This window comes from Muntiacus reevesi, chromosome 4 (assembly GCF_963930625.1).
Source record: "Muntiacus reevesi chromosome 4, mMunRee1.1, whole genome shotgun sequence".
Classification (NCBI taxonomy): Eukaryota; Metazoa; Chordata; class Mammalia; order Artiodactyla; family Cervidae; genus Muntiacus; species Muntiacus reevesi.
The window spans coordinates 101567456-101594790 of NC_089252.1; the positions used below are offsets into that span (position 1 = coordinate 101567456).

At 38.1% G+C, this 27335-nt stretch overlaps 1 protein-coding gene across 23 annotated transcripts in view; it reads right to left on the reverse strand.

Moving 5' to 3' along the window:
• Positions 1–27335, reverse strand: part of SLMAP (sarcolemma associated protein) — a 149786-nt gene that overhangs the window by 51079 nt on the left and 71372 nt on the right. For all 23 annotated transcript variants that reach the window (XM_065933432.1, XM_065933426.1, XM_065933430.1 and 20 more), the window contains exons 4-8: positions 15066–15138; positions 8212–8248; positions 6533–6595; positions 898–993; positions 558–629 (exon numbers count right to left, since the gene is read on the reverse strand). In XM_065933432.1, the coding sequence (XP_065789504.1) occupies positions 558–629; positions 898–993; positions 6533–6595; positions 8212–8248; positions 15066–15138 (341 nt within the window). The remainder of the gene's footprint in view (positions 1–557; positions 630–897; positions 994–6532; positions 6596–8211; positions 8249–15065; positions 15139–27335) is intronic.

The window sequence follows — 27335 nt, forward strand, 5'->3', positions numbered from 1 at the left end:
AAAGGGAGAAAATCACTCATCCTTCCCTTCCTAAAGAAAATGTTCTTTAGGAAAAATAAAATGGTTTATGAGGGGAAGTTTCTCTTTATATAAGTAATGTATCTAGTAAATGAAGGAAAGATAGAATTACAGTATTACCATTTTTACAAAATAAAAGAATGAATACTGGAAAAGATAATCAAAGATCACTAATATCTCACTACCACTCCAGTATTCTGGCCTGGAGAATTCCATGGACTGTATAAATTTCTGGTGTAGAGGAGGAGCAAGAAGGTTTAAGTATCATTCCAGATTGAGGGAAATTGTACAGGGTGAAAGACCCAGTTTCTCCAACAAATATCAACTATGATGGAAAAAAGAGAATTGTATATGGGTATTCACTATATACAATTTTTTCTTCTTGCATGTATGTGTGAAATTTCATGTAATGGTAAAAGATTTTAAAAATGGTGAAAATGTATAGATGTTTTTTAATGTATTCAAAATAACAGTCAAAGAAATGAAGCTACACAAAAACCAATGCATTTTTCTTTAGGTACTTGAGAATGGATACTTACTTTGGAGCATGCTTGCAACTGGTTTCCCATAACCTCTAACCGTGATAAGAGTCTATCTTCATCTATTAAAGCCTGTTAAAGAAAAATGAAATGTAAATAAAATCCCAGAATAGTTAAAAAATAACATATATCAAAAAGGTTGCTACTGCCAAAAAAAAGACCTAAAAATCACAAAGTTGACTAGCATTCACTTTAAAATGCTAAATGTTCAATATTTGTTCATTAAGAAATAACTCTGCCTTTGTCTGCTACATAATTTTAGTTTCAGTTTAATAATAACCATCTAAGAGATGTTGAGCTGTGCTTAAATGCTTTATGAGTATAAAGGCAACTGGAATACCTGCCAACTGGTATCTGAAGCCTCTTGGGTAATGGCTAGCAGCCTCTGTAGCGTGGCTAACTTCTGTTCCAACATCTGTTCCCGATGTAAGGCCTCCTAATATTATAAATCACAAAAGAAATTCTAATAACCTCAGCACAATTCCTTTGACAAATAATCAATTATTAGCACATTCTGAAAACAACCTTGTTTCACATCCTACAGTGTATCTTGCTTTCAAACCTGATAAATCTACTTAATATAATATATTGAGCCCACATTATTTTAACCCAGATGATGCAGTGGTAGAGAATCCACCTGCCAAGGCAGAAGCTGCAAGAGACACGGGTTCAAGAATTCATTTGAATCAGTTCTAATGAGATGGGTGAAAGTGGAGCCCATTATACAGAGTGAAGTAAGCCAGAAAGATAAAGAACATTGCAGCATACTAACACATATATATGGAATTTAGAAAGATGGTAACGATAACCCTATATGCAAAACAGAAAAAGAGACACAGAAGTACAGAACAGACTTTTGGACTCTGTGGGAGAAGGTGAGGGTGGGATGTTTCAAAAGAACAGCATGTATATTATCTATGGTGAAACAGATCACCAGCCCAGGTGGGATGCATGAGTCAAGTGCTCGGGCCTGGTGCACCGGGAAGACCCAGAGGAATCGGGTGGAGAGGGAGGTGGGAGGGGGGATCGGGATGGGGAATACGTGTAACTCTATGGCTGATTCATGTCAATGTATGACAAAACCCACTGAAATGTTGTGAAGTAATTAGCCTCCAATTAATAAACAAAATTAAAAAAAAAAAAAAAAAGAGACACGGGTTCAATCCCTGGGTCAGGAAGATCCTCTGGAGAAGGAAATGGCAACCCACTCCAGTATCCCTGCCTGGAAAATCCCATGGTTAGAGGAGCCTGGCAGGCTAGAGTCCATGGAGTTGCAAAGAATAGGACACAACTGAGTGCACAGAGGCGCACGCGCGCACACACACACAGATCATTTTAGCCTATCTGTTGAGCTGTACTGTAAGCAGTGCTGTTAGGGGTGCTCTCGCTGCAACTTCCTCTGTAACAGGAAACAGGTCACCTGTTTTTGTTTCTTTATTTGTAATTCACAAGAATGAGTTTAAAAGAACAAAACCTAGAACAGAAAAATCCAACAAATGATATAAGTCTGCATTCTATATATATATATATATATATATATACATTTTTAAAAAATGTGTGTGTATATGTGTGTGTGTGTGTGTCTGTGTATCTACACATACAGAGAGAGAGAGAGCAGCAAAAGTACTTCATAATGGCTTAGCCACATGAGTATGACATCTAAAAAAGAAGTATCTCTTCATTTTTCCTTTACAATTTTTTATAAGTTATATATATTTAAAAAGACAGACTATTTTATCCTCACAGTCTACTCCACTTTCAGGTGTTCTAAATCTCTCTGTGACCATGTAACACTTAGACACAGTTGAACATGTCAAATATAAGTAAGAGGCCAAGTGTTAATTCAACATAATTGGGAGTCAATGAGTTAAATAACTATTTGGCAGCTCCAAAGGAATACTGTTCCAGAGAAAGACGTTGGCAAGCAAAGCTTTATCTCTAGGTCACTTGTTAACATTTGATAGCTGTTAAGAAGGTCTCCTTTACTGCAAGTCAAGGTGAAAATGCTCACACAGCATTCAATTGTGGTTCTGGCACAACTTTAAATTTCACTTTCTTCTATTCCTGTCATTATCCAAAGAAGAACATTTACTACCCTAATACCTCTGAGCTACTTTAACTGAGAAGTGTATACTTCAAACATAGGACTTAAGGTTTAAAGCATGCATTTATTGCTGTCCATATCCTTGATAAATAATGATTAGGGAAAATCTGGTCTAATTAGAGTTAGAGGAACTGCTTTTTAATATAACTCTGAAAGTATAGATTAAGGAATCTAATAAAAGTCATACCACCTCAGAACCCACATTAAAATACAGCTTACACTTAAAAGTGACTAGGTGCCAAGTTTATTTTAAGCTTCTAAAACATTCCTAATATCCAGGAAATTGCATTAATGATACAAAAAGTTTTAACTTAAAAAAAAAAAAACAAAAACACCCCACCAAACAACCACTACTTCCACTAGATGGTGTAATTTAACCTATTTTACTCAATTCCATTTAGTTTCATAACTCCATGAACCACATCCTAACAGATTCTAACACTTCCAGGAATGGTTGATTAGTTCTGAGACATGAAATGTATCTATTTCAGTTTTTATTCAAAAGGTTTACAACTTACATTAGAACTTCAGCAATTCCAAGAGATGTATACAGAAAAGTCAAGCCAGTATAATTTTCTCTCAAAGAATTAGAAAGAGAACAGTGAAAGATTATGCCACTATGAATATTCAAAGAACTGACAAGAAGGTAGAAATGAGAATGAGAGCTAGAATGAGAGCATTAGATTCACAGTTGACAATGACTAGTAACTATAGTACATAGCCCTGGGAAATCATTTTACCCAGAGAAGCCCCATATTTCTCATATGAAAAATGAAGGTTAGAACAGGTTACTCTAAAAGTTTCTCCTACCTCGAGACATAGAGAATGAACTTGTAGACACTGAGGGAAGGAGAGGGTGGGATGAATTGAGAGAGCAGCACTGAAATATATACACTGTCATGTGAGAACAGACAGCGAGTGGGAAGCTGCCAGGGCCCAGTCTGGCGCTCTGTGGCAACCCAGACGACAGGGATTAAGTGGGTGGGTGGGCGGCTGGGGTCAGGAGGGAAGCTCAAGAGAGAAGGGTGTATGTGTACGTGTGGCTGACCCAAGTCGTCGTACAGCAGAAACCAGCAGAAGACAGTAAAGCAGTTATCCTCCAAATAAAAATAAAATAACAAAAGAGGTGAGAAAGTGGGAAAAAAAAGTCTTCTACCTCTAAAAATAAGAGAGAGCTAGGTCAATTAATGTGACTTCCTACTGAATGGTAAACAACTACCAACATTTATAGCATATGTTCTACATGCCAGACATTGTTCTAACTGCTTTTTATGTTTGGTTTTTTTTTTCCTTTTGGCCACACCACTTGGCTTAGAGGATCTTAGTTCCCCGACTAGGGATCAAACTCGGGCCCTTAGCAGTGAAAGCACTGAGTTCTAACCACTGGACTCCCAGGGAATTCCCTGTTTTAATTCATTTATTCTTTACAATTTTGTGATGTAAGTGCTACTATACATATATCATAGATGAGGAAAGTGAGGCACACAAGAGTTAAACAACTTTCCCAACAGGTCCAAAGTTAAAGCCACAGATCAAATCCAGGGAATTCTGGATACAGTCTATGTTCTCTAACCTGAAAGTGTGTGAAACTGCTTTTCAATTCACCACTACATTATGCCCAGGGGAAGACAAGATCTGATTAATACACTGATAATTTTCACATATGTGTATGTTTTTAACTGCAATAGGACTGCTCTTAGTGACTGATCTATAAAAGAATGGAGGGACCCAGGGTCACTGGTTCGGTCTTATCATTTTAAACAAAAGGCAAGTGAAGACATACATATGTAAAATGAATCACCCAAGGTCACAGAACTAAGTTAGTCTGCATCAAGATACAAACCTCAATCTCTAAACTCCTGATCCGGAGTTTTCATTAATCATGCTCTCTATGATATGCTCTTCAGATATTAAGAGCAGATATTAACAGCATATATAGATATGCTTTATACACACACACACGCACACACACACACACACACACATATGGTTCTATAGGTATAGAAGCATAATCCAGTCGAAATCTACCAAAATCAGCAAGGGAAAAAAAAAGAACGAATAATCACTTATATTTTTTCTCGAGATTACTATTGCTCTTTAACTACAGTATTAATTTCTTCAGGAGCCCATTCTACAATAAGTATCTGTCCTGTCAAGAAATCTTTCTACAACCTGAGTGGCACAGAACAGTATTTATGGGCAGAGACTCTGAGGTCTGACTTGTCTTTGTTCAAGGTCCAGCTCATACACATACTAGGTATGTGATATTGTGCAAATTATTTAAACTTCCTGTCCCTCAGTAAGTTCATCTATAAAAATGGACATAAAAATCAAAACCACAATGAGGCACCATTACACGCCAGTCAGGATGGCTGCTATCCAAAAGTCTACAAGCAATAAATGCTGGAGAGGGTGTGGAGAAAAGGGAACCCTCTTACACTGTTGGTGGGAATGCAAACTAGTACAGCCACTATGGAGAACAGTGTGGAGATATCTTAAAAAACTGGAAATAGAACTGCCATATGACCCAGCAATCCCACTTCTGGGCATACACACTGAGGAAACCAGATCTGAAAGAGACACGTGCACCCCAATGTCCATCGCAGCACTGTTTATAATAGCCAGGACATGGAAGCAACCTAGATGCCCATCAGCAGATGAATGGATAAGGAAGCTGTGGTACATATACACCATGGAATATTACTCAGCTGTTAAAAAGAATTCATTTGAATCAGTTCTAATGAGATGGATGAAAGTGGAGCCCATTATACAGAGTGAAGTAAGCCAGAAAGATAAAGAACATTGCAGCATACTAACACATATATATGGAATTTAGAAAGATGGTAATGATAACCCTATATGCAAAACAGAAAAAGAGACACAGATGTACAGAACAGACTTTTGGACTCTGTGGGAGAAGGCGAGGGTGGGATGTTTTGAGAGAACAGCATGTATATTATCTAAAGTGAAACAGATCACCAGCCCAGGTGGGATGCATGAGACAAGTGCTCGAGCCTGGTGCACTGGGAGGACCCAGAGGAGTCGGGTGGAGAGGGAGGTGGGAGGGGGATCGGGATGGGGAATACGTGTAACTCTATGGCTGATTCATGTCAATGTATGACAAAACCCACTGCAATGTTGTAAAGTAATTAGCCTCCAACTAATGAAAATAAATGAAAAAAACAAGGGCATAAAATATGTATTTTATAGGATTTTTGTAAAGATTAGGTGAGTTAATATAGGTAAAGTGCTTGACTAGAGTCTGGCATATAGTAAGCACTATATATTTGCTATTAATAGTTAATATTTGTGTACTGAATCGCTCAGTCATGTCCGACTCTTGCAACCCCATAGACTGCAGCCCACCAGGCTCCTCTGTCCATGGGGATTCTCCAGACAAGAGTACTAGAGTGGGTTGCCAAGCCCTCCTCCAGGGGACCTTTTCACCCCAGCGATCAAACCCAGGTCTCCTGCATTGCAGGCGGATTCTTTACTATCTGAGCCACCAGGGAAACCCAGTTAATATTTTAATGGTTCATATAATCTGCTATTATAGCTATTAATAGCAACCAAAATCTCTCCAGGTTTAATTTTATTTAAAACTCACTTTTGAATAAAGAAACACTGCGGAACTTCATATTTGAAGGAAAAAAACTTCTCTTGTATAGAACCTTATCTTCTCCAGATTTAATAATTCTGACTTTTTAAATCCTATTTTTTTATAAGAACTATTTTTAATTCCTTTTTTTTAACTTTGAAAAGATATTTCCTTTGTATCTGTATGCAGCCAGTATTTCTTTAGCCCATATTTGAGAACTAGCAAAATCAAAAATAAGTTCTGCTTTTAAAGACAAAGAAATCTCAAGATTACCTGAAGATACTGAGAAAGCTGGAATAGTTCCTGAGAGTACATACTTGGAGTGTTAGCAGCAACCTAGAAACAAAAGGACATACCATCAACAGTCACACAAAATATTTGCTGAGGATACTAAAGCCAAACCAAGTTCTTAAAATACCTATTTACTGAAACATGCAAAGTAAGTAATTATTTTTCAAATTTGATTTTTCAAATTGATTTCCTTTAGTTTTCAAAATATGTCTGCTCTGTGTCTAGAACCTATAGATGGTATTGTATTATAGTGATCAGTTTGAGATTTACAACCAGGATGGTATGACAAGTGCTTCCATGAAAACATTCTTTGATAAACCAAATCACAAACTTACAGCACAAAGGCAATATAGCCTTTTCTTTACCCAGAAATAATAACCTGCAAAACAAAAGATCTACATTTTTTCCTTTAAAATAAACTGTTAAATAGTTCTTCTATATGTTAACAAATCATAATTCATTTAGAAGCAGCCATCTTCAAAATGATATTTGTATGTGGGGGGTATGGGGGAGGAAGCAGGACACAAAATACAATACTTTGTCCAACGGCCAGAGGCAATGAAAAATGGTTTATCTTTTTTTTTTTCCTTTTAATGATAGGTAGGTTTTAAGAAGAAAAAGATGGGAAATAATGGTGTTCAAACATTATAAGTCACAGCACAAATGCTTAGAATGCAAGAGTACGGGGAGAAATAACCTCTAGAAAGGGTTTCTCCTGGGTGTGGAATACAGAGCCAGAGCATTATTAAAAAAAAGAAAAAGGCACTAACAGGTTGCTATAACATTTTCAATGCTATCCAAGCCTTGTATATTAACTTACTAGTGATGTTAACAACATCATTCCTTATTAAGCTCAGAAAGTCTATTTTTTAAATTAATATTCTAACTAGAAGACAAGAGGTGACATTATTATTTTTTTAAAGTTAGTCCTAAAGAAGCAGGGCCACTATTTACTTCTGAAACGATTCTTGGTATTGCTGAAGTTGATGATTAACCATGCTTACTTCTAAAAAAGGAATCTAACAGATAACTTCAGTTTCAGGTAGGCTTTCATTCTTTATCCAAATGGAAAGGAAAAAAAAAAAGGAAAATATTTCTCCCAATAGCTCCACTTTAATGCCAAAAGATACAAATGACCTTTTTTTCTTTTTTTTTTTTGCTATTTAGCAAGAATGTTTACAGTTTAATATACCGTTATTTCTAAACAAAAGAAAAAATAATGCAAAGCTGCTGTCCAAATCAAGTAAATCAATCTTCAAGGACAATGAAAGAACAATTTATGTAAGCCTGTACTTCTGTTTTATTTCCACGTGTAAGTACATTTTGAGTAAACTATTTAAACACAAGCTTTAACAAATATTTCTAGGCAGAAATGTATTTCAGAATAAAAAGTAGTAACTAACACTTCTTCCCTATGGCTAACTCTAGTTTAGAGTCAGCCACTAATTGAGTTAACAAAGGCTTTTTCCCTAAGAAACATCCATCGTACATTCTCTAGTTACTGAAGATCAGACTAGAATAACTGCAGCCAAATGCACTCTTACATTTTGTTACAAAAGAGAATTAAGTTTCTAGGTAAAGCATATTTAAAACAAACAAAAACATTTTCAAAAGCAATACAGCTGAATAAGTTTCGAAAAAATTAATCATTAGCAACTTACTTTGTCAACAGGACTTGGTAATGGAGCATGGATGACACTGAAAAGTAAAATTTAGAATTTTTATCTAACTTCCTGACAACAGAGGAAAAGAGTATGACAGTATGAGCATATTTTAAGCCCCCAAATTTTTACACTTTCTTTCATTTAATTAAAAGAATGTGAATTATTTGTAATCCTTCATAAACATACAGAATTGTTGGAAAATAAGGTAATATATACACAAACCTACCTTTTACACATCAATATATTTCTAAACACAAATTCAAAATCCAAAATACATTAAATGCCCTTGCTGGCTCTACTATTAATGAGGGCTATGATGAATTCTTTGGTTATAAGAACTAAACAGAAAGAAGCACTCCTTAAACTATCCATTTTTTTTTAAACTATCCATTTAAAATTTTGTAACATGTAAATTAAGTTCTTTTAAAATTAAGTAGTCCTACATAGAAAGTCTTAAAAAGCAAAGCTCTACTGTAAAGAAGGTTCGAATTTGGAAATATGTTCTAGTGGAGTACAACTTTAGCAATCAAAACTATTCTTCTCTACCCAGCTCCCTCACACACGTACAAGTTTATATGTAGTTATGAGGCTAAACTCAGTATATCACTTTGAAATTAAACATTAACACACTATCACTTGGTACTAATCACTCTTTTTGACCTTGTATAAAAGAGGCAGTGTAGTAGAGAAGTTAAGCATGGGGCCAAAAGCCACACTGACTGGGTTCAAATTTTGGCTCTACTTAACCAGGTGTATAATCTTGAGCAAGGTATCTAAGCACTATAGGTCTCAGCTTCCTCATCCATAAAACGGGGATTATCATAAAACTAACCACACAGGATTACTGTTGAGTATTTTAATGTGCTAATATAAATAAAAAGCTTAAGACAGTACCTTGTTTTAACAGTACCTTACAATTAGAAATAGTAGCACTTGATCACTACTACCACTCCCATGAGAACCGACAAGCTATGGAAGCCAGGGTTCCTTAAAAAGCCCTGTAAGATACTGTAATGTGAGTGTGTGTGCGGAAGGGGGCCGTGGGGGTGAGGGGCTGGGAGCAGATGGAGCACAAATCAAGGCTGCCACTCAGGCCCCCTAGGAGTTGTTCCTCACTCCATATCCAAGAGGCCGATTGAGTCACAGTCAGCCTAGTGGTTTATAAGGTAAAGTTTTTAGGTTCATCAGGTAAGCTGCTGATGAACTAATCTTGCAGGACTTAAAAACAGGAATGGCAATTCTGATTTCACTGTAGTAGCTACAAAACCCTAAGAACAATTTCAATTCAATTAGTCACAGGACACTAAGATGCTGAATAAAATGTAATATTAGGTACTATCACCCATCTCCCTTCTGAGCCCCTAGAGTATGCTGTACAGACTCCCACCAAGAACATATTAATCCCCTGCTCTGCTCCTCTGATTTTACATCTGTGTTCTCAGGCACTCTGAACAATTCACCTCTGCACCTCTAGAAATCATACAAGGCCCTAACAAATGTGGTGCCTACTGAAGGTTTAAAAAGGCATATACAATTTTAGTTTTTCATCTCTGCCTCATAAAAATGGAACAGATGTTTTAAATGTTAGTTTCTTTTTCTTGATTTTGTACAAGTAATACATATTGACTATAGAAAACATGTAAAGCAAAGCATGAAGAAATAAATAAAAATTACCCAATGCCAAAGCAAAAACACCACCCAGTTGTGGATGTGACTGGTGATAGAAGCAAGGTCTGATGCTGTAAAGAGCAATTGGCATAGGAACCTGGAACATTAGGTCCATGATTCAAGGCAGATTGGAAGTGGGCAAACAGGAGATGGCAAGAGTGAATATCAACATTCTAGGAATCAGTGAACTAAAATGGACTGGTATGGGTGAATTTAACTCAGATGACCATTATATCTACTACTGTGGGCAAGAATCCCTTAGAAGAAATGGAGTAGCCATCATAGTCAACAAAAGAGTCCGAAATGCAGTACTTGGATGCAATCTCAAAAACAACAGAATGATCTCTGTTCATTTCCAAGGCAAACCATTCAATATCATGGTAATCCAAGACTATGCCCTGACCAGTAATGCTGAAGAAGCTGAAGTTGAATGGTTCTATGAAGACCTACAAGACCTTTTAGAACTAACACTCAAAAAAGATGTCCTTCTCATTATAGGGGACTGGAATGCAAAAGTAGGAAGCCAAGAAACCCCCGGAGTAACAGGAAAATTGTTGGCCTTGGAGTACAGAATGAAGCAGGGCAAAGGTTAATAGAGTTCTGCCAAGAGAACGCACTGGTCATAGCAAACACCCTCTTCCAACAACACAAGAGAAGACTCTTCACATGGACATCACCAGATGGTCGACACGGAAATCAGATTGATTATATTCTTTGAAGCCAAAGATGGAGAAACTCTATACAGTCAGCAAAAACAAGACAAGGAGTTGACTGTGGCTCAGACCAGGAACTTCCTATTGCCAAATTCAGACTTAAATTAAAGAAAGTAGGGAAAACCACTGGAGCACTCAGGTATGACCTAAATCAAATCCTTGACGATTAGACAGTGGAAGTGAGAAATAGATTAAAGAATCTAGATCTGATAGACAGCGTGCCTGATGAACTATGGACAAAGGTTCGTGACACTGTACAGGAGACAGGGATCAAGACCATCCCCAAGAAACAGAAATGCAAAAAAGCAAAACGGCTGTTTGAGAAGGCCTTACAAATAGCTGTGAAAAGAAGAGAAGCAAAAAGCAAGGAAAAAGGAAAGATATACCCATCTGAATGCAGAGTTCCAAAGAATTGCAAGGAGAGATAAGAAAGCCTTCCTCAGTGATGAATGCAAAGAAATAAAGAAAAAAAACAGAATGAGAAAGACTAGAGATCTCTTCAAGAAAATTAGATACCAGGGAAACATTTCATGCAAAGATGGGCACAATAAAGAACAGAAATGGTATGGACCTAACAGAAGCAGAAAGTATTAAGAAGAAGTGGCGAGAATACACAGAAGAACTGTACAAAAAAGATCTTCATGACCCAGATAATCACGATGGTGTGATCACTCACGTAGAGCCAGACATTCTGCAATGTGAAGTCAAGTCGGCCTATGAAAGCATCACTATGAACAAAGCTAGTGGAGGTGATGGAATTCCAGTTGAGCTATTTCAAATCCTAAAAGTTGATGCTGTGAAAGTGCTGCACCCAATATGTCAGCAAATTTGGAAAACTCATCAGTGGTCACAGGACTGGAAAAGGTCAGTTTTCATTCCAATCCCAAAGAAAGGAAATGCCAAAGAATGCTCAAACTACCACGTAATTGTACTCATCTCACACGCTAGTAAAGTAATGCTCAAAATTCTCCAAGCCAGGCTTTAGCAATGCGTGAACTGTGAACTTCCAGATGTTCAAGCTGGATTTAGAAAAGGCAGAGGAACAAGAAATCAAATTGCGAACATCTGCTGGATCATTGAAAAAGCAAGAGAGTTCCAGAAAAACATCTTTCTGCTTTATCGACTGTGCCAAAGCCTTTGACTGTGTGGATCACAATAAACTGTGGAAAGTTCTGAAAAAGATGGGAATACCGGACCACCTGACCTGCCTCTTGAGAAACCTATATGCAGGTCAGGAAGCAACAGTTAGATCTAGACATGAAACAACAGACTGGTTCCAAATAGGAAAAGGAGTATGTCAAGGCTGTATATTGTCACCCTGCTTATTTAACTTATATGCAGAGTACATCATGAGAAACGCTGGGCTGGAAGAAGCACAAGCTGGAATCAAGATTGTGGGGAGAAATATCAATAACCTCAGATATGCAGATGATACCACCCTTATGGCAGAAAGTGAAGAGGAACTAAAGAGCCTCTTGATGAAAGTAAAAGAGGAGAGTGAAAAAGTTGGCTTAAGACTCAACATTCAGAAAACTAAGATCATGGCATCTTGTCCCATCACTTCATGGCAAATAGATGGGGAAACAGTGGAAAGAGTGGCTGATTTTGTTTTGGGGGGCTCCAAAATCACTGGAGATAATGACTGCAGCCATGAAATTAAAAGACGCTTATGACCAACCTAGACAAAAGTTATGACCAACCTAGACCACATATTAAAAAGCAGAGACATTACTTTGCCAACAAAGGTCCATCTAGTCAAGGCTATGGTTTTATGGATGTGAGAGTTGGAATATAAAGAAAGCTGAGCACCGAAGAACTGATGCTTTCGAAGTGTGGTGTTGGAGAAGACTCTTGAGAGTGCCTTGGACTGCAAGGAGATCCAACCAGTCCATCCTAAAGGAGATCAGTTCTGGGTGTTATTGTAAGGATTGATGTTGAAACAAACTCCAATATTTTGGTCACCTGAAGTGAAGAGCTGACTCACTGGAAAAGACCCTGATTCTGGGAAAGATTGAGGGCAGGAGGAGAAGGGGATGACAAAGGATGAGATGGCTGGATGGCATCACCGACTCAATGGACATGAGTTTGGGCAGGCTCCAGGAGTTTGTGATGGACAGGGAAGCCTAGTGTGCTGCAGTTCATGGGGTCGCAAGGAGTTGGACACGACTGAGCAACTGAACTGAACTGAACCCAATGCCAGGACCTGGATATAGCTATATTGGGTATGAATCCTTTTCTCTGTAGATATACACATACAAGGAAATGAACTTAATAAAGTCTAAACAGATGCAAATGGTATTAATGGAGTTTTTTTTTAAAAAAATACAGTTTACTTAGTGACCCAAGAACAATATTTTCTGTTCTCATGAAAATCTCGTTAATAAACAGAATTCTAAAAATCTAGCAAAACATTCCATAAGATTTATTTTGTACTTGACAAAAACTATCGTGGACAGATGTATTTCGTTTGAATTATGGAAAAAGTTGATATGCAACAAGGAATTGTAGAAAAGAAAAACTATTATTTAGTGTCAAGGTGGTGGGATTATATGCAATTTCTCGGATTCTTATTATTGGAAAATTATTTGTGAAATATAATAAAAATCAAAGAAGAAAAAAGAATCAGCTTTTTGAAAATAATATATCCACTGAAAAACCTGAAAAAAAAATTACATGCTATGTACATAATGTATCTTAAACTCCAAACAATCCGGCATACTTAAAAGCATCTCAATTGCTAAAAAAATACTAGATTACAATATCAGAAACACTATTCATTGTGTGCTCATTCTGAATCAGGTATTACACCAAATGCTTTAAGTGTACAATCCTGCTTATTCCTCCTCAGAAAATTTCTGTTCAATAGGTGCCATTATTAACTTCATTTTTCTTTTTTTTTTTTCTTTTTTTTTAAACTTCATTTTTCAAATGAGAAAAGGGAGGCCTGATCAAGTCACAGAATAGGTGGAGTTGGGCTTTGAACCAGACTGTTTACTTCTACAGGCCATTCTGACCTTCCTGCAACTCTAGAGAATTGTCTGTTCAAAAGTTCATCTTCAGAAAGTCAACTAGATTATGTACAATGAAACTGGCAGTAAAATTTTAAATGATGCAAACATTTAACCACATAAGAAAAACCAAACAAAGAGAAAGCAACAGCAACAAAGATGAAAAGCACTGGGGAAACAAGAGGATTAGGAACACAATTTACTAGTACAGACTTTGAAAAAATTCACATGCCCTACTGGATGGAACCTGAGAACAAAGATGACCCTTTAAAAAGGTGCTCAAAGCTTCTGAATCCATGAAAGAAAAATCTCATTAAATCCAAACATCAAGGTCTTTAAGAAGCCATTCTTAAGAAGCTATTAGTCAATTAACAGTTACTCTTTTTTTAAAACCTTAACTCTTGACTAAGTCATATTAAAAACTAAGTCACATTAATGCTCCCAAAGTTAATTATATTTTAATAATTAAACTATAATTTAGAATAGGAAACAGATTAATGTTTTAAATTTAAAATGTTTTAAAATGTGTTTTCTTCAGATACCTAAAAGGTTAAAAACAAAAAAAACTGAAGCATAATATACAAGAATCCTAATGAAAGCACCATCACAGTAACGGGAGGACTTCTCTTTGCTCCCCTTCTCCTCCTCTCTCTCCTACTCAGCACTCTACCGTACCGTGACATCACTATTGCCCTCAACCTCCCACTCTTAGATATTTGTTTCTGCTTTTGTAGGGCAGAAAATACTTTGTTGGGGATAGAAATAAGGCTGTAGCATATTCAAGGTTTTCCCCTCAAAATTAAAAAATGCTTAAGTCTAAAGACTATTTAAGTCCCTTTAACACTTAACAATAATCTGTGAAAAGTACAAGATCAAAATGCATGTATGTTAATCTTTTTAACATCTGTATTTATGAGCAAAATTTCCCTCTCAAGTTTGTCTTCCTCTAAGTGACCTTTCCACTGCTTCATTTAAAAAAAGAAAAAAACAACAACAACAACACAGAATTGGAAAATCCCTCCAAAAACTCCCACCAATATAGACTACTGTGTCAACATGCCCAAAGTCCTGTAAGATTATGATACTGGCATTAACTTCACAGGCAACCATAGTTTAAGAAGTCATAAGACATGCAGATTAAAATGAGTACAATTATCATTCATTAATAACTGGCATACTCCAAATAGTCTAAAAAACTAATTTTTCATCAAAATATACATTGTAAAGTTAATTTTGGAAACAAAATAACTGTGCTCTCTTATACATTATTTACTAGAATTATAACCAATGTGAAACTGAATTATATTAAACAGAAGTATATTATATTCCAAAAGCACTACATCAATTTTCTAACATTATTAGAATAATTCTGAAGTATTAACTGTACTTCAACTGTATCATCTGGAATATTATTAATCAATGCAATTAATACAGAAACTTCATAGCATCAAATTATACTCACTCTGAGCGGAGCCGGGCTTCCATACCATCGGGTAGAAAAAGTTTTATTGTGGAAACAATACACCCATGGGTAACTGGTTAAAACAAATAATATGGATAAAATAATCGGTTAAACATAAACCTCTATACCTCTCGTATTTAAACACATATTTTATTCTTAAATATAACAACTTCTGGGAAAGAAAATAATTTTGTTGGTTTAATAGCAATATTCATTCCCTTGGAGAAACTTATTCCTATCCATATTGAATCACAACAAAAAAGGCAAAATCACATAAAATTGTCTTGAAAGTGTTCTAATCTCCAATGCTATAGCAATAATCAATAAAAAAGTCATTTGAGTATATGGAAATATTATATAAATGAGGGTGGGAGGGTTGCACTTTCTCCCCTATATGTCAGTATCAAACCTAAGTACAACTATTCCCCTAGTTTAAATTTGAGCCAGTCTTTACTCCTAAATCTCCTATGCCCAACCTATAACTTCTATCCATACCTCACAAAACTCTAAAATTCTGCATAACAACAGCTTGGACTTCTACAACTCTGCTACTTAGTATCAGAGCTGTTAGTGAGAACTCCAGTCTGAAATTACCAACTCAGTATTTAAAATTATGGTTTTGTTTTCTTGGTGGTTGTTCTTCTTCCACCTCCAAACATCTTTATGTAACATTACACCAGTCACTCAGTAGACAGTTGCTTTGCTTCTTCCTTCCTCCTTCTGAAGTTTTCAAGAGATAAAACCTCTTAAAAGCAGTACTTATACAGAATATCTCTTTATTTTACAGAAAAAATTATTTCCATAGTTTAAAAGTTGATTTTAAAAAATTCTCTATTCAGATATTATGTTCCTCAGGGTTCAAAGAGTTTGTTTTTTATTTAGTTTAATAAATTCTAATTAAACACTAATGGAAGGATTAAAAAAAAAGCTAATGGAGGGACTTCCCTAGTAGTCCAGTGGCTAAGGCTCTGTGTTCTTAGTGTAGGGGGGCTTGGATTTGATCCCTGGTCAGGGAACTAGATCCAACATGTTGCAACTAAGATCCTGCACAGTCAAATAAATATTTAAAAATATTTTTTAAAAAACCCAAAAGCTAAGGGAGGGTGATGAAGGTATACTACATGATGATTAGATTTGACCAACTGATGCAAAGAAATGACTCCTCAGAAAAGACCCTAATGCTGGGAAAGGTTGAAGGCAGGAGAAGGGGACGACAGAGGATGAGATGGTTGGATGGCATCACTAACTCTATGGACACGAGTTTGAGCAAGCTCCAAGAACTGGTGATGGACAGGGAGGCCTGATGTGCTGCAGTCCATGGGGTCACAAAAAGTCAGACATGACTGTGACTGAAAGGTACTGAATTTATTAGAGGAGTGGTGGACATGTGATTGTATACATTTGTCAAACTCAGTGAACTATACGTGTAAAATTGGTATTGTAAGTAAATTATATCTCAGTAAAACCAACTTTATAGAGCTAATGCATTATGAGGGCAACTTGTTAAATGATCAGGTTCATAAATTGTGAAGATGGCATTATTAACACAAAATAATATGACTATGCTATCATCTGGAAATGCACAGTAAGCTTCAGAAATTTAGCATGGTTTACTCAATACTAATTTTAATAACTAATTTATTAATATGTAAAGTGCTAGCTAGCACAGATTCAAGAATCATCTATGGTATGGAGCAGTCTTCTAAACTCTCTGGCGGCTGCTGCTGCTGCTAAGTCAGTTCAGTCGTGTCTGACTCTGTGCGACCCCATAGACGGCAGCCCAGCAGGCTCCCCCATCCCTGGGATTCTCCAGGCAAGAACACTGGAGTGGGCTGCCATTTCCTTCTCCAACGCGTGAAAGTGAAAAGTGAAAGTGAAATCACTCAGTCGTCTCCGACTCTTAGCGACCCCATGGACCGCAGCCTACCAGGCTCCTCCGTCCATGGTAATTTACAGGCAGAGTAGTGGAGTGGGGTGCCACTGCCTTCTCCGAAACTCTCTGCCTAACATATAGCAATCACTGCTGTGAACTACTGACCTTCATTTCAGGCCCACCCACTCGTTTTGCTATCAGTACCATGTGTATATGTGTTAGTCACTTAGTCGTGTCCAACTCTTTGTGACCCCATGGACTGAAGCCCACCAGCCTCCTCTGTATATGGAATTCTCCAGGCAAGAATACTGGAGTGGATTGCTATTTCCTTCTCCAGGAGATCTTCCTGACCCAGCAATTGAACCCAGGTCTCCAGCATTACAGGCAGATTCTTTACCATCCGAGCTATAGGGAAGTAGTTTCTATTGATACCATAATTAAGCTACACAAAACCAAGCTACCTGCATCTCCAAATTCCTTACTTTTCATAACCCCATGACTTCTACACAAGCTGTCCTCTGTCTATGACGTCCTTTATCCCCTTGCCTGCATAAGCAAAGGACATTTATCATCCAGGATCAGGCTTTTTACTTCCTTCACTCAGTTCAGTTCAGGTCAGTCACTTACTCGTGTCCGACTCTTTGCGACCCCATGAACTGCAGCATGCCAGACCTCCCTGTCCATCACCAACTCCCAGAGTCTACCCAAACCCACGTCCATTGAGTCAGTGATGACATCCAACCATCTCATCCTCTGTCAACCCCTTCTCCTCCTGCCCTCCATCTTCCCATCATCAGGGTCTTTTCAAATGAATCAACTCTTTGCATCAAGTGGACAAAGTATTTGAGTTAGCTGTCCCCAGAGCCTCCTATTTCTGCTTATTAAGACTAAACACACTGCACTGTGAATATGTACTATTTACACTACACAATCCTCTTTGGGGGCAGCAATAAATGTTGTTTCTAGCTTTTTATATCTGGTAATTAGCAGAATTATCTGGTACAAAGACAGTATTTAAAAAAGGCTTAATGAATATTTAAAAAAACTTATCTCATTCATACTGGGTTGGCCAAAAAGTACATCCTGCTTTTTCCGTAACATCGTATCAGTTAAGTTGACTTCAGTCGCTCAGTCGTGTCCGACTCTTTGCAACCCCAAGATTCGCAGCAGGCCAGGCCTCCCTGTCCATCACCAACTCCCGGAGTTAACTCAAACTCATGCCCATCGAGTTGGTGATGCCATCCAGCCATCTCATCCTCTGTCGTCCCCTCCTCCTCCCAACATCAGGGTCTTTTCCAATGAGTCAACTCTTCACATCAGGTGGCCAAGTTTCAGCTTCAGTGTCAGTCCTTCGAATGAACACCCAGGACTGATCTCCTTTAGGATGGACTGGCTGGATCTCCTTGCAGTCCAAGGGACTCTCAAGAGTCTTCTCCAAAACCCCACTTCAAAAGCATCAATTTTTCGGTGCTCAGCTTTCTTCACAGTCCAACGCTCACATCCATACATGACCACTGGAAAAAGCATAGCCTTGACTAGATGGACCTTTGTTGGCAAAGTAATGTCTCTGCTTTTTAATATGCTGTCTAGGTTGGTCATAACTTTCCTTCCAAGTAGCAAGCGTCTTTTAATTTCACGGCTGCAATCACCATCTGCAGTGATTTTGGAGCCCCCCAAAATAAAGTCAGCTACTCTTTCCACTGTTTCCCCATCTATTTGCCATGAAGTGATGGGACAATATGCCATGATCTTAGTTTTCTGAATGTTGAGTCTTAAGCCAACTTTTTCACTCTCCTCTTTCACTTTCATCAAGAGGCTCTTTAGTTCCTCTTCACTTTCTGCCATAAGGGTGGTATCATCTGCATATCTGAGGTTATTGATATTTCTCCCCACAATCTTGATTCCAGCTTGTGCTTCTTCCAGCCCAGCGTTTCTCATGATGTACTCTGCATATAAGTTAAAAAAGCAGGGTGACAATATACAGCCTTGACATACTCCTTTTCCTATTTGGAACCAGTCTGTTGTTTCATGTCTAGATCTAACTGTTGCTTCCTGACCTGCATACAGATTTCTCAAGAGGCAGGTCAGGTGGTCTGGTATTCCTATCTTTTTCAGAATTTTCCACAGTTTATTGTGATCCACACAGTCAAAGGCTTTGGCATAGTCAATAAAGCAGAAAGATGTTTTTCTGGAACTCTCTTGCTTTTTCAATGATCCAGCAGATGTTCGCAATTTGATTTCTGGTTCCTCTGCCTTTTCTAAATCCAGCTTGAACATCTGGAAGTTCATGGTTCACGTATTGCTAAAGCCTGGCTTGGAGAATTTTGAGCATTACTTTACTAGCGTGTGAGATGAGTGCAACTGTGAGGTAGTTTGAGCGTTCTTTGAGTTTGCCTTTCTTTGGGATTGGAATGAAAACTGACCTTTTCCAGTCCTGTGGCCACTGATGAGTTTTCCAAATTTGCTGACATATTGGGTGCAGCACTTTCACAGCATCATCTTTCAGGATTTGAAATAACTCAACTGGAATTCCATCACCTCCACTAGCTTTGTTCATAGTGATGCTTTCTAAAGCCGACTTAACTTCACATTGCAGAATGTCTGGCTCTATGTGAGTGATCACACCATCGTGATTATCTGGGTCATGAAGATCTTTTTTGTACAGTTCTTCTGTGTATTCTCGCCACTTCTTCTTAACACCTTCTGCTTCTGTTAGGTCCATACCATTTCTGTCCTTTATCGAACCCATCTTTGCATGAAATGTTCCCTTGGTATCTCTAATTTTCTTGAAGAGATCTCTATCTAACCCAAATGAATTTTTTGGCCAACTCAATATTTTAGTTTTCAATACTCAGGAGTAAAGGTATCATTACTTCAATACTCAGGGGAGAAGTACTGAAAGAGATACCTTCTCTTTCAATACTCAGGGGAGAAGATGAGCAGTGTTCATTTCCACTTGCAGAAAGCACCTAACTGACTCCTTTTCTTGGCAGCAGACAGGGAAGGAATGAATTTATCCCAGCTTCTTGACTCCCCCAGAGACTTATTATAAACAGCCTACAACAGAGGAGCACAAAACAAGAAGACCCAGAAATACTGGCAATATACCAATGTATTTAAATTGACAATAAATGTGTTTTTTGTTTTTTAAGGTGCAGAGAGTTACCTAAGGATTTCTTTTGCTCAAACATATTTTAATGAAGCCCAGCAACTGAAACAATGTACAAATTTTGTAAGGTGAACTAAGGGCTAATACTATCTGGGCAGTACAAGGTTGGTGCCCTATTGAAAGCAGTTAAAGATCATGTCTGACAAAGCTGACAGTTTAGTCTAGCCAATCCTGTTTTTGGAAAGGTTCTTATGCCAACTAGATAAACAAATGTATAGAAATGTTAGTTATCTTTTCAATCTGAAAAAAGCAAGTATTTAAGCAACCAGACAAGAATGTTTTGTTCTAACATTTAAATTACTGAGTGTATATAGCAGCATTTCCCCTTCAGTCAGTCTCTCCCATCAGGAAGTTTCCATAAGCCTCTTATCCTTCCCCGTCAGAGGGCAGACAGAATGAAAATCACAATCACAGAAAACGAACCAATCTGATCACACGGACCACAGCCTTGTTAACTAAATGAAATTATGAGCCGTGCTGGGCAGGGCCACCCAAGACGGACGGATCATGGTGGCGAGTTCTGACAAAACATGGTCCACTGGAGAAAGGAATGGTAAACCACTTCAGTATTCTTGCCTTGAGAACCCCATGAACAGTATGAATAGGCAAAAAGACAGGACACTGAAAGATGAACTTCTGAGGTTGGTAGGTGCCCAATATTCTACTGGAGATCAGTGGAGAAATAACTCCAGAAAGAATGAAGAGACGGAGCCAAAGCAAAAACAACACCCAAGTGTGAATGTGACTGGTTATGGAAGTAAAGTCCAATGCTGTAAAGAGCAATTCTGCATAGGAACCTGGAATGTTAGGTCTATGAAATAAGACAAATTGGAAGTGGTCAAACAGGAGATGGCAAGAATGAACGTCGACATTCTAGGAATCAGTGAACTAAAATGGACTGGAATGGGTGAATTTAACTCAGATGACCATTATATCTACTACTGTGGGCAAGAATCCCTTAGAAGAAATGGAGTAGCCATCATAGTCAACAAGAGTCCGAAATGCAGTACTTGGATGCAATCTCAAAAACAACAGAATGATCTCTGTTCATTTCCAAGGCAAACCATTCAATATCACGGTAATCCAAGACTATGCCCCAACCAGTAACGCTGAAGAAGCTGAAGTTGAATGGTTCTATGAAGACCTACAAGACCTTTTAGAACTAACACTCAAAAAAGATGTCCTTCTCATTATAGGGGACTGGAATGCACAAGTAGGAAGTCAAGAAACCCCCAGAGTAACAGGAAAATTTTTGGCCTTGGAGTACAGAATGAAGCAGGGCAAAGGCTAATAGAGTTCTGCCAAGAGCTCTATTTGCCAAGAGCTCTTATGCCAAGGTCATAGCAAACACCCTCTTCCAACAACACAAGAGAAGACTCTACACATGGACATCACCAGATGGTCAACACCAAAATCAGATTGATTATATTCTTTGAAGCCAAAGATGGAGAAACTCTATACAGTCAGCAAAAACAAGACAAGGAGCTGACTGTGGCTCAGACCAGGAATTTCCTATTGCCAACTTCAGACTTAAATTGAAGAAAACAGGGAAAACCACTAGAGCATTCAGGTATGACCTAAATCAAATCTTTGACGATTAGACAGTGGAAGTGAGAAATAGATTCAAGGGATTAGATCTGAGAGTGCTGAGAACTATGGACAGAGATTCATGACACTGTACAGGAGACAGGGATCAAGATCATCCCCAAGAAAAAGAAATGCAAAAAGGCAATATGGTTGTCTGAGGAGGCCTTAAAATAGCTTAGAAAAGAAGAGAAGTGAAAGGCAAAGGAGAAAAGGAAAGATATACCCATTTGAATGCAGCATTCCAAAGAATAGCAAGGAGAGATTAAAAAAAGCCTTCCTCAGTGATTAACGCAAAGAAATAGGGGGAAACAACAGACTGGGAAAGACTAGAGATCCCTTCAAGAAAATCAGAGATACAAGGGAACATTTCATGCAAAGATGGGCACAATAAAGGACAGAAATGGTAGGGACCTAACAGAAGCAGAAGAGATTAAGAAGAGGTGGCAAGAATACACAGAAGAACTGTACAAAAAAGATCATGACCCAGATAATCACGATGGTGTGCTTACTCACCCAAAGCCAGACAGCCTGGAATGTGAAGTCAAGCAGGCCTTAGGAACCATCACTATGAACAACACTAGCGGAAGTGATGGAATTCCAGTTGAGCTGTTTCAAATCCTAAATGATGCTGTGAAAGTGCTGTACTCAATATGCCAGCAAATTTGGAAAACTCAACAGTGGCCACCAGACTGGAAAAGGTCAGTTTTCATTCCAATCCCAAAGAAAGACAATGTCAAAGAATGCTCAAACTACTGCACGACTGCACTCATCTCACACGCTAATAAAGTAATGCTCAAAATTCTCTAAGCCAGGCTTCAACAATACGTGAACTGTGAACTTCCAGATGTTCAAGCTGGTTTTAGAAAAGGCAGAGGAACAAGAGATCAAATTGCGAACATCTGCTGGATCATCGAAAAAGCAAGAGAGGTCTTTGGCCATACCACCTGAACACGCCTGATCTCCTCCGAAAAAGCAAGACAGTTCCAGAAAAACATCTATTTCTGCTTTATTGACTATGCCAAAGTCTTTGACCATGTGAATCCCAACAAACTGTGGAAAATTCTTCAAGAGACAGGAATACCAGACCACCTGACATGCCTCTTGAGAAATCTGTATGCAGGTCAGGAAGCAACAGTTAGAATTAGACATGACACAACAGACTGGTTCCAAATAGGAAAAGGAGTACGTCAAGGCTGTATATTGTCACCCTGCTTATTTAACTTATATGCAGAGTACATCATGAGAAACGCTGGGCTGGAAGAAGCACAAGCTGGAATCAAGATTGTGGGGAGAAATATCATCTCAGATATGCAGATGACACCACCCTTACGGCAGAAAGTGAAGAGGAACTAAAGAGCCTCTTGATGAAAGTGAAAGAGGAGAGTGGAAAAGTTGGTTTAAGACTCAACATTCAGAAAACTAAGATCATGGCATCTTGTCCCATCACTTCATGGCAAATAGATGGGGAAACAGTGGAAAGAGTGGCTGATTTTGTTTTGGGGGGCTCCAAAGTCACTGCAGATGGTGATTGCAGCCATGAAATTAAAAGACGCTTATGACCAACCTAGACAAAAGTTATGACCAACCTAGACAGCATATTAAAAAGCAGAGATATTACTTTGCCAACAAAGGTCCATCTAGTCAAGGCTATAATTTTTCCAGTAGTCACATATGGATGTGAGAGTTGGGACTATAAAGAAAGCTGAACGCCAAAGAATTGATGCTTTTGAAGTGTGGTTTTGGAGAAGACTCTTGAGAGTACCTTGGACTGCAAGGAGATCCAACCAGTCCATCCTAAAGGAGATCAGTCCTGAATATTCATTGGAAGGAATGATGCTGAAGCTGAAACTCCAATACTTGGCCACCTGATACAAAGAACTGAGTCATTTGAAAAGACCCTGATGCTGGGTAGGACTGATGGCAGGAGGAGAAGGGGATGACAGAGGATGAGACTGTTGGATGGGATCACCAACTCAATGTTCATGAGTCTGAGTAAGCTCTGGGAGTTGGTGATGGACAGGGAAGCCTGGTGTACTGCAGTTCATGGGTTGCTGAGTCAGACACGACTGAGCAAATAAACTGAACTGAACTGATAGGATCATTTCCTAAAATGGAGTGCTAGCAGATACACAAAAAAGGATTTGGGGGTCAGAAAAGTTTGGAAAATACTTGGTTAAGAGACACTGAAAGAGTTTTTATCTTTTTAAACCACAGTCTTTCTCAGAGCTTAATAGGCTTTGTGTCCATACTGAGCCTCTAAGGTAAGATGTACTTTTCAAACTTCTTTAACCATTGAGCATCCCCACTCCCTTTTTAGGAACACTGGAACTGGTAATACATGGAATACACAGTATTATGAAGAAACTACTTTGGAAAATGCTGCTGTAAAGCCTTCTATGAAGGACTTTAAAACAAAATGTCCTCTCAAAATTCATCCAGAAATTCATCTAGGACTATTACTGTCCTGTCCTATTGCCATGAATCAAAGGGAAAATTAATGATAAGACACAACTGTAAAGTTTTGTGGGCAGGGTAATATGGCTGCAGGAACACTGCCATGCTAAATGTACACATGTATTGTAAGCTAAACGGAAAATTGTCAGAAATGCTAAAACCTGAAAAACAGATGTGGTGAGGAAAACAAGGTGCATGCAAGAGAAAAAGCCACAACTGTCTGCTGTAACTACGACATTTTATTACAAATTAGAATTAAGACTATACAACCTACCATTTACATGAGTTCTTTCTCTTCTTTCTTATATAGATTATTTATTTTGCTTTTGAGTTAATATATTTACTTTATGATATACAGTCAGCTCCTTCTATTACCTCTTCACACATACACTACTTAAAGGACCAACACTGACTTTGATAAGTTTAAAGACTCTTTATAATACTTGATTGGGAGACTGAAACTGCTGGGGTATACTGGAGTCTGGTTCTATTTCCTTTTCTGCATTGAGTAGGAAGGTCAATACTATACTCTACTGGAGTGGTTTGAAGGATCTCTTGAAATGATCAGCAGTAAGAGGAAGTAAAAGCTCAAAAATCATTAAAAAAAAAAAAAAAAAAAAAAAAAAACACCCAAATGAGCCGTGTTAACATTTCCAGGTTGGGAAATTATTCATCTAATTGCATCTGACTGCAACCTAAGGAAACAGTGTCAGACTTTATTTTTCTGGGCTCCAAAATCACTGCAGATGGTGACTGCAGACATGAAATTAAAAGATGCTTCCTCCTTGGAAGGAAAGTTATGACCCACCTAAATAGCATATTAAAAAGCAGAGACATTACTTTGCCAACAAAGGTCTGTCTGGTCAAGGCTACGGTTTTTCCAGTGGTCATGTATGGATGTGAGCGTTGGACTGTGAAGAAAGCTGAGCACCGAAAAATTGATGCTTTTGAAGTGTAGTTTTGGAGAAGACTCTTGAGAGTCCCTTGGACTGCAAGGAGATCCAACCAGTCCATTCTAAAGGAGATCAGTCCTGGGTGTTCATTGGAAGGACTGCCACTGAAGCTGAAAGTCCAATACTTTGGCCACCTGATGGGAAGAGTTGACTCACTGGAAAAGATCCTGATGCTGGGAGGGATTGGGGGCAGGAAGAGAAGGGGACGACAGAGAATGAGATGGCTGGATGGCATCACCGACTCGATGGGCATGAGTTTGAGTAAACTCCGGGAGTTGGTGATGGACAGGGAGGCCTGGTGTGCTGCGAATCATGGGGTCGTGAAGAGTCGGACACAACTGAGTGACTGAACTGAACTGAACTGAAATATAGTATTGCAATATAATATGACCTTGTTGTCTATTTCATACACAGTAATTTGTATCTGCTAATACCAAACTCCTAATTTATCCCTTCAACATCCCTTTTCCCTTTTGGTAACCAAAAGTCTTTTTTCTGTGAGTCTGTTTCTGTTTCATGAATAAATTCATTTGTGTTATATTTTATTTTTTAAAATATATATTTATTTATTTTAATTGGAGGCTAGTTACTTTACAATATTGTAGTGGTGTATCATAGTTTAGAGTCCCCATACAAGTGATACCATGTGATATTTATCTTTCTCTAATGACATCTCGTATGATAATCTCTAGTCCATCCATGTTACTACAAATGGCAGGATTTAATTCCTTTTAATGACTGAGTAGTATTCCACTGGGTATATATGCCACATCTTCCTTTATTCATCTATAAATGGTCATTTAGATTGCTTCCAAGCCTTGGCTATTGTAAATAGTGTTGCTAAGAACACTGGCATGCATTTATCTTTTCAAATTATAACTTTTATCCAGATATAAAGTGGAGTGGGAGTGCTACATCCATATGACAACTGATTTTTTAAGGAACTTTCAAACTGTTTTCCATAGTAGCTGCACAGATTTATATTCCCATCAACAGTGTAGCACAGTTCCCTTTTCTCCATACCCTCTCTAGCATTTGTTATTTATAAACTTTATAATGATGACCATTCTGACCACTGTAAGAGCTGTTTGCTTTTTTATAATTGAGTTGAATGAACTGTTTGTATATTTTGGAAATTAAGCCCTTGTCAGTAAAATCATTTGTAAATATTTTCTCCCAGTAACAGGCTGCCTTTCATTTATGGTTTTCTTTGCTATGCAAAAACTTGTAAGTTTGATTAGATTTCATCTGTTTATTTTGCTTTTATTTTTGCTTTTGCTATTGCCTTGGGAGACTGACCTAAAAAAACACAGGTACGATTTATGTCAGAGAATGTTTTGTCCATGTTCTCTTCTAGGAGTTTCATGGCGACATTTTATATTTAAGCCTTCGAGTCATGTGGAGTTTATTTTTGTGTATGGTGTGAGGGTGTGTTCTAACTTCATTGATTTACATGTGGCTGTCCAGCTTTCCAAACAACCTTTGCTGGATAGACTGTCTTAAAATAAACTTTTTTTTGAATTGATATTCTATCACCCTCTCTTTATCTATCACCTGGAGTTCAGTGATTAAAAAAAAAAAAAGAAAAATTCTCTTTATTTATTTATCTCAGGTATAATTCCTATAGTCAAGGTAGCACAAACGTTTTCTTCTTTCTCTTTATCTACCTGTTTTCAGAATGAGAAATGAGTTCCAGAGGTGACCAAATCTTTTTCTTTTTTAATATTGTAAGTTTATGGATTTAAACATATTGGATCTATTTCAATTTACTGCTTTATTTATGGTTTGATGCTCAAATTGACTAATCTTTGATCAGTCAGAATTCAATGTTAATTCTTGAGTCCTTCTAACGGAACCTCAGCAATCTTAGATAGTTCCACTGCTTTCTGATGTGACAAAAATCTTATAAATCCAATTTATACATTTCCTGCCTGTACTGCTGATCCCGTTCTTGATGCCAACTGTTTTGCTGTTCACACTGTTCGCTGAACCCAGGGTTCAGCCTCTTGGTGCTGGAGCTAAGAGGCTGGAAGAAAGCGCGAGGAGCCATGGGAACCGCAGACGCATTCCCTCTCTCCTGGCCGGCACTGCGGCCGTAACACTGCCCTTCTGCTGGTGCAGTAGCCACAGCAGCAGCCATAGCATAATCATAATGTAGCCATAATGTAGCCATAACACAACCTCATATAACATAACCGTGCTATCACTCCAGTGCAGCCCCAGCGCAGGGGCAG